At 42.5% G+C, this 14,378-nt stretch overlaps 1 protein-coding gene across 2 annotated transcripts in view; it reads left to right on the top strand.

Moving 5' to 3' along the window:
* Nucleotides 1–282: 282 nt before the first annotated feature.
* The window catches only part of LOC121606699 (aminopeptidase O (putative)), a 74,987-nt gene continuing 60,891 nt past the window's right edge, over nt 283–14,378 (top strand). For both annotated transcript variants that reach the window (XM_041937199.1, XM_041937200.1), the window contains exons 1-5: nt 283–1,071; nt 1,387–1,556; nt 2,368–2,620; nt 3,446–3,656; nt 4,156–4,277. In XM_041937199.1, the coding sequence (XP_041793133.1) occupies nt 317–1,071; nt 1,387–1,556; nt 2,368–2,620; nt 3,446–3,656; nt 4,156–4,277 (1,511 nt within the window). In that variant the 5' untranslated portion in view covers nt 283–316. The remainder of the gene's footprint in view (nt 1,072–1,386; nt 1,557–2,367; nt 2,621–3,445; nt 3,657–4,155; nt 4,278–14,378) is intronic.

The following is a 14,378-nucleotide window of genomic DNA, read 5'->3' as shown; positions in this document are numbered from 1 at the left end:
ATGTGGATTATGAAAATGCTTTCCTGTTTGGAAACACATGTGGAATGTGTCAACAGATGGAGTTTGATACTTCAGTTTGAGTTGAGCATACAGACCCTGACAGATTTGGCTTCATTGCAGCACACTGGTACAACTCTTTATTCACAGGTTAAAGTAAGTACCTCAGCCCACAGGAAGCTATAGTCTGATAGTTCTGTCTGAAACTTACAAAAACATAGTCTTCAGTTTGTAACTCTAACATAAATAAAGCTTTATTTCTGGTGTTGCCTCCTAGGTTTCGCCTGCCTCTGCTAAACTTTGACACCATTTGTGTGACATGGAGCCAGACGGGGACCTAAACCCCGACACGGATGACCTTCCACTCCGAGCCAATACTAACCACATACTTGTCAGGCATTATGCGCTGGACCTGACTGTTCATTTTGACAGGAAGGTCATCAGTGGTAGTGCTGTTCTATTCCTGGAGCCTTGCTTTGGTCTGGGAACTAAGGCTAAGGATGACATTGGACCTGGAATTGGTGTGGGAGCTGGGACTGTAGAGCCTGTAGAGAAGATGTTTGGCCCTAAAGAGAGAGATGGAGATGAATTTCAGGCTCTGTCTGGGGTTGGGTCACAGACTGCGACTAGAACTGAAACTGTTCAGTCTTCACATTTGTGGGAAACCACCAGTGACGACGATTTCACCTTAGTGCTGGACTGCTGTGACCTCAATGTGTCAAAGGTTGAAGAGGTGGACGTCACCTCTGTGTCAGCCATGTCTAGCCTCCTACCAGGGGATGCATCTGAGAGATCTGGGGACCTTTCAGTGAACCCACAAGCAACCTTTATTCAGACCCTTATTTCCAGTCCCTCTAGCCAATGGAGGCAGAGGAACCAGCTTTTTTCGCTGTGTAGCCGTTCCCCTGGTGCTCAGGATGGCAGCTCACTGCATTTTCATAGGGACCGATGGAGTCTGCAGGTGAGGAAGAAGGGGGTCGCATCGCCTCAGGAGTTCCCTCATGCCCTCAGGATCTGCTATGAGACAAAGCCAACGGGAGGCTCTGTGAGGTGGACTAAAGATCAGGACAACAGGTTCGACTCAGGATGCAAACCGTTCCATAAAACAGTGGTTTCATACTATGATTAGACTCCCTCTCAAAGATTTTAAAACTGGCAACTGACAACACATCTGCTCTGATTTCTGCCACTGGAATCACAGTGTAATATTGTGAGCTTGCCGTGTTAGAATGGAATAATTCTGATTCATTAATTCACAAAAACATGCCTCAGGCTGTTATACTCTGTTTTGTGTATGGATGCTTTAGTGTGTGTGTGTGTGCATGTGTGTGGATCCTTTGAGCATTGAAATGAGGGTTGTTTATAGTTTACCATTGTTTACCCTTCCAGGGTGTGTGTTTACACTGCCGGCTCTCCCATCAACAATCGAGCCCTCTTCCCCTGCCAGGAGCCGCCTGTTGCCATGTCAACATGGCAGGCAACAGTACGGGCCCCCAGTGAGAGTGTGGTTTTGATGAGTGGGGAGGAGCAGACTGTACCTATTGAGGATGGGGACACATGTAAGCATACCAGCATCCGATACCTTCTATCTTTAGACCCTCGCTTAGAAAATGTGGCTTATTGTTAATTGACTATTGGTTCACGAATTATAATGCATTTTACTCAATTCATGTTTGAGTAAATGCGTAGAGTCAAACATTAAAAAGCCTCAAGTACTGAAAACTGGCATTGGATGCTTGGTAATAAATGTATTTAGGCTTGTCTAATTGTTTCCTGATCTAAACAAGGAAATCAGACAGCTCTGCCAATTTTTAACTGCATTAAGGCAATGTTCTTGTACAGCTGCTTGTGCTAAGATGGCATTGAACACTGATGCATATGAGGAATTTGGCTTACTTTGTTAAATGAAAAAGAAGATTGTAGAGAATCATGCAAGGTATTGAAATGTGTATAATTCTGGCATTATTGGGGCCTGGACTTGGGTATCAACCAAGCCAATCAGAGCTTTGTACTGCAGGTGGATTAAGAATGATAGCATTAGCTTCCTGGGTCAGAGCCAGAGAAATAACAGCAGAATTGCTGACAAAAATGGATATATGCGGATGGGATTAATGCAGCTTTACAGGTTGATCTGTGTCATCTGAAATGTTGGCATCAGAAGTGCATCGCTCTCTATTGATGGACGAGGACCAAACAAAAAATGTCTAAGATGAACAAGACATCAGACTGAATAGTGAAGTGAAACGAAATGGATATTCAGTATAACTTTCTCCTTCATTTCTCTCGCCCTGCTCCATGTTATCTAAACTCCACTTCTCTACCTTTGACATTTCCATCATTTCTGTTCTCCCCTTCCTCTACTCTCTGCAGGTTTCTTAATCTGGAGTTACTACGTCACTATGCCCATGCCTGCCTCCACCTTCACCTTGGCAGTGGGCCACTGGCGCCAAGTCACTGCAGAAATTCCCCAGGCATTGGAGGCAGGGGTGAGGGACAGGACGGATTGTGGCGAGCCGGCCAAGCTCGGGGCTGGACCTGGGGAATGGACTGAGGCTAAGCTCGTGTCTGGACTTGGAAGCTCTACCAGCGAAGTAGTAAAGGGCTCTCCACTCCAGACTGGCAGGTATTTTATTATTTTTCCTGTGTTCTTTTCTTCTTGTAAGACCTCCTTCTCTCCAGACTGTTATTAACCCAAGTCTGGCCCTTCAGCATTCCATGGTCAAACTTTCCTTTCACTATACCAAAAATGGTGTAGGTGAAGTTAGTGTGATGGATAGGGTGTAGCACTCAATCAGCTTTTTATGACAAGTGCATTAAAGCTTGCACCAAAGTACACTGGGCTCAATTATCTTTGGAGACAGAAAAAGTAAAGCTGACATAAATTTTATGGAGGTACAGGATATAGAGTGGAGGCTGGGGCATTAGAGAGGCCTGGCTTGCTGTGGGCTGGCCAGGGTTGGGTTAGGGTCTCCCTCTCTACTGGCCAGCAGGTTGGCAGTTCTGCCAGTGGTTTCCAGTAATCCTCCTCCTCCCCTCACGGTTTTCCTCCAGCAGCAGCACAGCTGTAGCTTGCTGCAGACCCCAGGAATCTCCCACTACAAGGAGGGCCTTTATTTTCAGTGAATGGCTGGAAGGAAACTTGGATGTCGTTCGAAAACCTTTGGAACAGTTCTGATGCTGAGGATGGAGTTAGTGCTGGATATTGGATTTAGAGTGAATGAGATTGCGTGTCGGCACCTAGATATTTTTGGGATCACTGTGGTTTGCTATTGTGACGTATATATACACCAAATTTCCACTGCTTTCATTTCCATGCAGCGGGACACATCGTACCATATTTGGTCCACCAACTCAAGAACTGTGTATTCTTTCAATAAGAAAATTCATTAAACTGCCGTTATTAACCTTGGATTAAACTTTTCTTCCCCGTTTTAATCTGCTACAACAGAGACCAGACCACCCGCTCAGACTCTGCATTCTGGTACTCTTCCCTTGAGGATGAGGGGCTCTCTGTAACTGATTACTCAGCCATGGTGGATGACGGCATCTCTTGTTCCCATGGTGACTACCCTTGCCGATTTGCTGAGCGGTCGGCTAGGTCCCAGCGGGTGATTCCTCACCGTGTGTTTGGCCCCGTCTGCTTGCTGCGGAAGGCCCAGGTTGAGTTTTGACAAAGAGCCGCTGAGACTTGAGCTAATTATATTTTATATGATTAGAAGAGACAGTTATCATCAGTTAATGTTTGCATCATTATGCCAGAGGTTTTCAACTTCTATCTCTTGGTAGAATAGTGGAAGTACAAGACTGTATTCACATGAGGACCACTTAAAACATTCCTCATACTCTAAATGTGAATTTCTAACTGGAATTGCACTCAGTATTAAGGCAAAGACTTTTGCCCATTTAGTCATTTCTGAGCTGACGATGCCTTTTAGAGCAGTAAGTGCAGTCATCTTCAACTTAATACTTGTTATAATATTCTGTGACCTGGAGCACATAGAACCATCATAAATATACACAACTATGTGGAAGAACAAATATGTACTTGTACTCATGTCCTAATAAACTATTATATCCCGCCCATCTACAAAGATCTAATTCAGGAAAAACTTGCAATTGTAAAGTTGTTTTGAAAAACTTGTTGCTCTCCTTTTGCAGACAATCCTCAAGCTGTTGCCTCGATGTTTGGCTGCAGCCCACACCATTCTGGGGGTTCACCCATTTCCCCGCCTTGATGTTCTCATCGTCCCAGCAGGGTTCTCCAGTCTGGGCATGGCCAGGTAATGACACCTAGGTCTTTGGTAGAATGGGGGAAGTCGATTTGGCAAGATGTGAGAAGTGAGTTCAAATGCTGTGTGACATAGATATATTTTAGAGGTATTTTGCATATTAGGTGTTCAAGGAATTAATTGCAAAGAAATCCTCCCATGGATTTTTAAACCTGCAGTAACAGATTTTTTGACCACTTTGTGGCAGCAGAAAAACAAGCTGTGCACATAAGAGATATGCTATCACCCTTTAAGTTGATATGGCAAACATTCTCATTTTCACACATTCAACAGATACAGAGCGTATTCATTCTTTTTTAGTGTTTATATCCACGTGGTGAATTTACTGTAAGTCCAATATCCACTTGCTATTTAACTCTGTTTTGATCTCCACCAACTCCTGAGGGAGATATCTGGCTCATACCTGCTAAATGCTCCTGTATGTTCACCAGCTAGTATCTGAAGTCGTCTGTCTGCTGATTGGTGCTTGGCCATTTTGTGAAACAAAAACAATATGCTTAAAGATTCTCCGTTAAGGATGGTAAATATATCTGTGGGTTCATACTACAAGAGACGACTTCCACGTTGCACAATAGTGATCCGTTGTTAATACAGAATATTGAATATTGAGTTATGCCTAAGCATTGTTTCTGTAATCTATGTAAGCGTTGTGTGCTGGCCAGTATTTTTTTTTTTTCAGAAACAGAACCTCAAGGATTTGCCACAACAAAGCTATAGCCAGCACTTTCTTATTTTTTAACTTTATCCTGCTGCTTCTGGTTTGGTTTTCTGGGCTGCATGATTAATGGCATACTTCACATTGCAAAACCCCCTCACTCTGTCTCAATCTTCTCTGTGGTGATCTTCCACATTGGAATTACTTTATTAAAGAATTAAAGAGTCCAACCGTAACTCCCTCTAAACTCTGCTCAGTCACTTGTCATCCTTCCTTTTTTCCCCCAATATAACCACTTTCAACACAGCCTGTGGGACTTTTCTTCTGGCATGTAGGATGTCCATGGCGTTTATTAAGGGATGCGTTTCAGTTATGAATTTGAGACAGAATGCTGCCTCTATTAGAGGCTTTTTTATCAGCAAGAAAAATAACATTAAAATACTCGAGCAACACTAGATTTAATCCAGACAAAATGTAAACACATGAAAGTTGGCAGACAAAGGAATCTTCAGCCTCTACTTAAAACCTTTTCCCATACACTATCCTCGTCTTCTTTCATCGGCCCATAATTAACCCTCTACTTTGCATTACTTTTTCTATTCCCTCCGTTCCCTCATCCCTTTTTAAAATGCTACTCCTCCCTTCCCTCATCCTGTTTCCAAAACTCACCACCTCTTTCTTCCTCCATCCCTTTTTCCATTCCAATCAGCTCTTTTCCTGCAACGAACTCCCGCCACGTATCGTAACCTTTTCACATTTTCTAAAATATATGTATTTTTTAATTTTAGCCATGAAGTTGACACTCTCAGCCAAGCTTGCACTGTACTTTCTCCATCCCTTCCTCCAAACATAACATGGCTCTTCCTTCTTCTTTTATTCATTATACTTACCCGTAAAGACCCCGAAACCCTCACCCCAAACCCTGACCCTCTTGATGAGAGAGGTGGCCGACCTCTTTTCTGGGCACAGCGTCACTGACTCGGTGAGTCAGTCAATAGGCTGCTGTGTTACACAGTATCTTTTCTTTCTTTGCCAGCAGTGGTTTCAGGTGGTCTGCACGCTCTCTGCTCCACACCAGACCTGTGTGTATTTATATACGTATGTTTGTGTGCACTTTTAGTGGAGGTCTGAGGGAAGGTGGTGGGGTGGGCGCAAAGCCACAGGATGACAGATTCACTGTCCTATGCACGATAGATAATTCCTCTATGCACGTCTTTGTTCCTGCTTCACTCGCCTTTCAGCTTTTTTTCATGACCTTATTCTCCCGTTTTCTGTCGTCCTTCTATCCTGAGAATCTGTAGCTTCCTGCTTCTGTCACCTCTTCATCCTTCACTGTCTCTTATTTTTCTCTTTTTACCTCCCGACTTTGTTTTTCTCTTTGCCCTCATAATATCCCTAAATCTCCCAGTCTCCTGTGTTTCCCATCATTCTCTGTCCTCGCCACTTTTCTGTACGGTCGATCACTCTTCAGGCTGGCCTCTAGCATTCTAGTAATAGTTTCTCTGGAAATCTAGTTTTATATTTTCTCTGCAATATAGTACTTTCAGCTGGCATATGGTAAACTTGTAGATATGACTGAAAGCCAGCCAGTTGCCATGTGAATGTTAAAAAATAAAGAGCATCAATGACTGGCCTTCTTTAAAGTTGTGTTGATAAAGTAAACTGATTAGGGTGGTCAGTGAACGTTGTCCCAGTGTCTGCGGTCTGAAACCACAGTCTCTCTTTCTCTCTGTCTGCCTTTTTGCTCTCCCCCGGCGGCCTCCCTGGAGAAAAGTGCCCCAGACAGGATATGAGCTCATACCTGAATATGTATTCTGTGTGAATTTCTGACGTTATAGCCAAAAGTGGTTTCAATCAGAGATATTTTGAAGGGCACAGAGTGACAACAGGGCTGCAGTCTGGACCTAGTTCTCAACTGTGCACACTTATTTTGACTACTTCACCCAAAATACAGAGCTGTCTTTGATCTACAGAAAATCTTTCCCCTCCATCTTGTGAAAATCTGTCTCCCTGCTGTATTTATTTTGAACGGACATCAAGTGCACACAGAGGCTGTTCTGCTGTGGCTGTTGCCCGACGGATGTTTTCTTTCCCATATGAGGATAACTCCAAGGCACTTATCCCTCTTACCCTGCATGCTTAGACTCCAGTTAGCTGCAGATGACAGAGAAGAGATTTAGGGTCTTCATTAAGCTTCAGACAGCACCTGCACTGACTCCCTATAAAACTCTGCATGGGTCTTAACCCAATGTCAGCTCACTGCATCCTCCCCTCAGTGCAGGTGGTTCAATCCTGCATGCCTCCACACTTAACCACGGGGTTGTGCCATAAGAAGGCGGGGAGGTCAACCAAAATGGAAGCGTAGATTGAGATGGAGATGAGAGGGAGGTGAAGAGGGTAAAGGCGGGGTTCACGACAGGCCAGCGGACCCCCAGGATGTGGGAGAGGATGTGTGGATTATTCCCAGCAACAAAAGCCATTAGCCCCTGGAAGGACTTCAGAGGCTGGTGCTATTTAATCTAGAGATTGGGAGGTATGTGGGCCCCAGAGCTTGGGACCAAGCCAAGCGCAGTTTTTGTGCAGTGCCCCAGTGGAAACAGCAGGAGTGAAGGGTCTATGGGACAAGGAGCTGTGGCAAGGAGGCATGAAGCTGTTGTGGTGTGATACAGGGAAGGGAGGGCAGAGGCGAAACAGGGGAGGATTCACAGTGGCGTGAAGTTTTTATACTGAGATACGAAGAGGGAGGGCAGGAAACTGAAGATTAAGGAGTCAAGTAAGGGCAGGTCTGCATTCAAGGGCTGTGCTGCGTACGCACACCCACAGGGCTTTCTGATTTTCACACACACACACACACACATATAAAGGGTACCGGGCTTACGCAGATGTAGCTTCCAGGGAAAGAAGCCTGTCAGCAGTTCGTAGGATTTTTTTTATTTTTGTAACAATGAAAGCATCAGTCTGTCATATTTTAACATAATCCTCATGTTCGACTTTGACTCCAGGAGTTCTCAAGCTGTCCAATTTATCAACAGATGCATATTAGCCTGCGACAGGCATACTATATATGCCAACCAATATCTTCTCTTTCTTTTTGTCTGTCTGCACACTTTCATATTATCATACTGTTTCTTTCCGTTCCTATGACACACCAGGCTAATAGAGTGGAATGTAGAAGCACTGCTGTGTTCAGGCTATCAGTAAAACCTTTAAGACATCTCAAAAGAGAGAAGAAGAAAAATACAGAACGGTTAAACATTGATAGAGGTGTATGGATAAGGGATGCTGAGGTGTCTGAGATAACAGGAAACAGAAAAAGCTCGTTTTCCTGAGTGATTGAACATTTTTAATTAGTAATGTCTGTGTGTGCATTTTACATTTCTACCTTTATTTTCTATGTTAGAGAAGGAGGAACAGCTCATACTGTTTTTTTTTTCTTTTTCTATCTGGATGTGTAATCTCCTCATTACATCTCGATCACGTCATTTGGTTCCGACTAGGAGTGACAGGAAGGGCACGGCATTTCCTCTCGCGCTTTGAAGCTGAGGTCTATGTAACCCAAAGATCCCTGTGTTTGCAGCGTGCCCAAAACGAAGACATGTCTGACGTCCCTGAGAAAGCGGTGGTTTCCCCGCATTCTGTCGAGAAATGGCACAAGTGTTGAAACGTGCCTTTTAGTAGCGGGGGTGATGTGGGTTTTGTTTTGCTCCACTGTAGACAGGCAGATTCCTGTGCTTGTGTTTGTATGAATGCCTGTATTGTTCAAATAATGGTGCAAGGATGTGTATTTAGTGAAGTGGGGTGATGTCAGAGGAATGCTACACAGACCATTTATCATTGCCAGTTATCTGCTTTTTTCTCTCTGGTGGTGAACTTAACACAGTTTTGTAAGTTAACATGATTTTGACATTTGGGTTATCCTCAAGTTAAAGCTGTAATTGAGCCAGCTCAATGTGCAATTGTTTGTTGTTTCTGTTGGGGGTTTTGTGACCGGGGAAGGGAGTGCCGCCCCACACCACTTGATGGCAGGCTCTGATGAATCCACACGCACACGCACACACACACACACACATACAGTACAGTATCAGTCTCTCAGCACGTCTCATTGCACTTCAAGCAAAATAACACAAACACATTGCACAAACAGGCTTCTTGCAAACATGTTTATTGCCAACATTTTTTTTGTTCTCCTAGAACCATACACATAATTTCCCCTGATACTGCATTTCTCATCCTCCTGTTTTGTCTTATTCCTTTCGCTGCCCAAAGCTGTGTTCATTTTGAATTTAGCTTTTTTTTTTCTTTTTCGCTTACTGCAAAATGGAGTTGGCTTAAAGTCACATTTTAGTCTTTTAGGTTTGTTTTTGTCAAGATTTAGTCAGTGGAACTCTGTTTTTATTTTAGCCTAATTTTAGTCAGCGTTTAAGTCATAATTGTCTCAGACAGTGTTGTGATGATGGAATGGATTTTGCTGAAGGATATTTCTCCTGGCTATAAAAAAACCATTGAGACGTAAGCATACCTTGAATGTGTTGATGTGTTCACTCATCCAGGCTGAGAATGTGTTACTGACTTGCCATACTTCTTTCATATCAAATAAAAATGAATGCTTGATGTTTGTTAGAATAGTGCAATGCAGTCATATTTCCATCACAGGTTGCATTTATTTTCTGCATATATACGCCTCCTGTTTGGTTTGGCAAAACAATCTCATCCAAAATTATTGATGTTACAGATGTTGTTGTAATCAAATAATTGGCTTGTAAAGGGCCCCTCTGTCATCGTGCTGTGTGATGAGTTATAGGAAAGGTCACAGTGTGTTTTATTATAATGTTACCTGACTAAACAAACTTTTAATATATTATTGAATTTTCTGTGAAATTCAGCATCGTGTTTCACTCGGGAGAACTGTGATTTAATAAATCCGAAAGCAGACAAAATTATCTGGGAAAAATAATGTTTACTCACTTTATATGGAGCTAAATTTAATACTGAATTATGTTAGCTATCTGCCAAATGAATTAGTGTCTGTTCATGAGTCGTAACATATTAAAAATGATCTTTTAAAAAGGAGAAGATGTTTACCATAAGCTTGGCCCGGTTAAATTTGACAATTTGTTTATGGAGCAAGACAAGCTAATCGCCAGTCCACTAAAACCTTTGAGCTACATTACCGTTATAATTTAGTCCTGAAAGGGAACTAACATATATACATATTATTATAAATCAATCAACAATACATACTATGCTTTTATTCTCTCTGTTGTTGTATTCTTTTATTTTGTGAAGCACTTTGTGTTGCATTTTAAATGGATGAAAAGTGCTATATAAATAAAGTTTGATTGATTGATTGACATAATTGATAGTTAACATGTAAGGCATTGCAGGATGGTGTGTCTTAAGGTCGCTTTTCAAATTGATTGTATTTTTTCTGCCCATAATACATCAATGACATGCACCTAGCCGGGAAAAAATCATCCAATGAGAAAGATGCATGGAGGCAGTGAGAATTTGTACTCGCAAATGCAGATACATGATTGGTTAAAAAGGAAAAAAGTCAATACTTTGACAAAGCTACTGTGAATTTAGGTTATCTGAAGTTTTCAGAGCCAACTATTTCGTCTGACCTTTACTTGTCAGGTCATAATGAACCAAGATTTTATTGTAATTTTTGTTGTCAGTATTTTTCTCATTTATTTTGTTGTTACAGTTTAGTCATTAAATAAAAGGACGTCAGTGAATACTTGAATGAAAATTTGCGTTGACAAAATGAACACTGGCTTGAAGAAATGGGGGGAAAGGGATCAAGTACTTAAACTGCTTGTTCCGTTCGCAGTACAGCCAAACTAGGCAGCCATATAACTGTCACAAGCACTAGGTAAAAATTATGACTGGTGTATACCTCTTGACCTCTCGTAAGTGGCACTGGAGGATTTTCAGCCTGACTTCAGTTGACTGCATTGTTTGTTTATGGGCTTGCAGGAAGTTACATTGGCCATTGGTCCCTGTTGGGAGGAAGTAGGGAGCTGGAGCGCCGGGGGGGAGTTAGTACCCTGCAGGATAATCCCCCGCTGCCCTGGAGCTTTTTAGTGCACCACCTGAGCTCTTTTTCATCTTTTATAGGACCAGACCAGTGGTTTTGCATGTTTTAACCCATTAACTAGAAATCACATGTACTTCACATTACTGCCGACCATTTCCCCAAAGCATGCTACAAGTTTTTAGATTGATTTTCTATCTTCTACAGAGACAGGTTTCATTAATTTAAATGTGGTTGAAATTGCTGTTACATTACGTTATTCCCATATGGTAATGCTGCTACCAGAGAGCATATTTATTTCAGTCTTCCCTCTAAACAGCAACAGTTTTAAAGCAAGAACCAACCAAGTTCACATTAAATCTTCACAACGTACATGTAAGCTAATTGTTAGTATTATCATCCTGCTTTTCAGACAGCAAAGCATATGAATTTGATGGCAGCCAATTCTCATCCGTGCATTAACAACTTTTCACTTTTCATGGCATACCAAACTGAGAGGAAACTGTTGGTTCGTTGGAATTCTAAAGTCTAAAAGTTTGCATACTTTACAAAGTGGTCAGCAATAATGGAATGAATCATGCAAAACCAACAGCATTTAAAAGATGAAGCTGATCATTAAGGAAAGATCATTAACTTTGAGGAAAGGCAATGCTGCTCGTTACCATCTTAAATGCTAAGTAAATGAAATATAATAGCAGACCACAAAATACAAATTAAAAAGATTAGATGTTAATCTTAATCTGCCCCAGTTTCTAACATGAGTCTCAGTCGCTGTGCCCCCTTACTGAATTGCACCTCCTGCCTCCTTTTTGACCTGTGTCGTCCCCTTTTTGCTGTTCCTCCTTGCTACATTTCTTTCCCAGTCCTCCCACCACTTGTCCTCCCCTCTTCCTTCTGATGTCTCAGTGGATTTCTTGCCTGCTTGCCTTTCTGCTCTCCTCTCTTGATCTGTGAAGTAACCCTAGAAGTGTGCGACACAGGCCGGCCCTTTCAGGAGGCAGTTGGGGGGTTCAGGGCGGGGAGGGCGGGATGTGGGGGGTCGGCTTTTTTGGCACGGGACGCAGCTGTTAATCAAATAGTCAAGGATGAGGTGTTTCTTTCTTACCACCTTGAGTGGATCTCCCTCTCTTCTGTAGCCACACAAAAGAGTTGAAAAGGCAGCTCTGCATGCCTGCACCTGGACAGAAGGAGAGGGAGTGTCCTGTGCACACTTTTAAAGTGATTGTAAGTAGTTAAGATTTTTAGGTGAGCTTCTACATCCTTCTTCCTTGTTCCTCTGCAGGCCTCCAGCTGAACACACACACGGGGCAGCTCTAAAGCCCAGCGTTGGCCATTACTATCCATCTCTTCTTGCTTCCTTGTCTCTTTTTCTTTTTCAGGTCTTAATGAAGATAGCAGGGTCCAGTTTAGCAAGTGTTTTGTTATTGCAGGAACATTCCTCTTGAGTTATCTTGGGCCTCTCAACTTCCCTTCTCTATCTGAAGTATAGGCTTACCTGCTCTTCTACAGTACCTTCTCACAGCCGAAGGGGCCACCTTTTAACTCCTCCACTGCTTGAAAGGAGAGGTTTTGTTGGGAACATTATTCCACAGGAAGAATCAGAAAACAATTCACGCGTTTTTGAATTTCATTTTTATGACCAATTGCTGTGAAGTATGTGCCACATTGCTCAAAATTATAACCAGTGTCGTCTGCTGTTTCTTTTTCTCAGGTGCTTTATATGCTTCCATTGTCATTGGTGGTTGGTGAATGATGGTGCGTTGCTTTGAACTGCCCTTAGATGTGAACCTGCTGGCAACAGCTGGCATATAGTACTACATTTAACAGTAACACAGACACACTGTGCCATAACTCTGGATTAGAGGCTGTGGTAAGACAGGCCTGTCACTGCACACCCATTCTACTAACTAATGGATGAGTCCACAGGACCCATTCCCTGGAGTGATGGATGGGTCCATTGTGTGGCGTAGGGGACGCTGTTGCTGGTCTCAGTGTGCATCCTGGGGCGTGTGTGTGATACTGGAACCTTGAGGCTGGGGGTAATTTCATTTGTCTGTGCAAAGCCAGACGGCTTAATGTCTGTGGGACCTCTGTGCTGAACCGGCCAAAATGAGATATTTGAAACAAAGTGCTATGAAATGCTCGGTGGTAATGCTTCTGATGTCTGGGTTTGCTTTTAGCCTTGGGGAGAGAGAGCTGTGCTCCAAGCTGGTCAACCAGTTGCCCTCACAATTGGCTGTTTTTAGCCATGCTGGTGGTGTGGCTCTATGGAAGGCTGTGTTGGTTTGTCTGTTGATTGGTCAATTCACAATTTTGGTCCACACTGAAATATCATATAACAACAACTGGTGGAATGCCATGAAAAACAGACATTAATGGACAGTCAGAGGATGAATCCTACTGGCTTTACTTATCCCATGACTTTTTTTTGATGCCACCAGCAGGTCAAAAGAAATATTTCAAGATCTACTTGATGGATTGGCACAAAGTTTTGTATAAACTAGATCTTTGGTTCCCAGATAATGAATGGTTGAACAAGGAAAGAGGGAGGCTGTGTTCATCAGTCAGTGTATGTACTGCTGCATGTAAAGGGAATATTAGTGGAATATTCATTTTCATTAGCCATGTAGACAGTTCAGTAGGAATATTGTCTTCTTTGGAATAAAGGCAAAAAACGGAAAATTTTGTGCATGTAAATATAGTCAGTGGTACTTAATTTGAGCTGTGTACAGTTGAAAATAGTTTAGTGCATTTTTGAATGCAGTCTGTCTTCTGCATTCATCCTCCATTATCTAAGCCTTCTTAAAGGAAAATCAGTAATAGTCTATATTTTCCGTATTGTCAACAAATCCAATGAAAAAACCAAAACCAACAATGAACTGATCCTTCTAACTAAGGGTTGTCTGTCTGGCCAAATCCTGGTATAACTTTAATCCTCTGTGCCACAGAGCTCTATTGTTGTCAAAAAAGTATTAAAAACACGTGAGTGAGTTACATCACTGGGTAAAACTACTGTGCCATGAACATGGCCACTGTATACAGTCTATTTAGAGTCCATGCCTCATACATTGTCATGCAGCCATGAATTCTCACCAGGGCGCCAAATCTGATGCTGTATATAGTCCCCAACAAATGTATTTACGCCTGCTTGTGAAATGTTTGATAAGAATTATACTGCCAACTGTTTATGCAATTATTGTGCCGTTTATATATGTATATATTGTGACTCATTTTAAAGATTTACATCTTCAGTAGGAACCAGTGGGCTCGGAGCTGAGAGCCACAGACAGGCTGGGGAAGTAAAAGGAGACGGACCAACGCATTTTTGGCTTGGCCTTTATGTTTATGTTTGGTCTGCAGTCCTCCTGTTAATACCTGTTGATTGTTCTTGTACCTTCGT

This window comes from Chelmon rostratus, chromosome 5 (genome assembly GCF_017976325.1).
Source record: "Chelmon rostratus isolate fCheRos1 chromosome 5, fCheRos1.pri, whole genome shotgun sequence".
Lineage (NCBI taxonomy): Eukaryota > Metazoa > Chordata > Actinopteri > Chaetodontiformes > Chaetodontidae > Chelmon > Chelmon rostratus.
The sequence above is the reverse complement of the archived record's forward strand: the minus strand, read 5'-3'. Positions and strand labels throughout refer to the sequence as shown.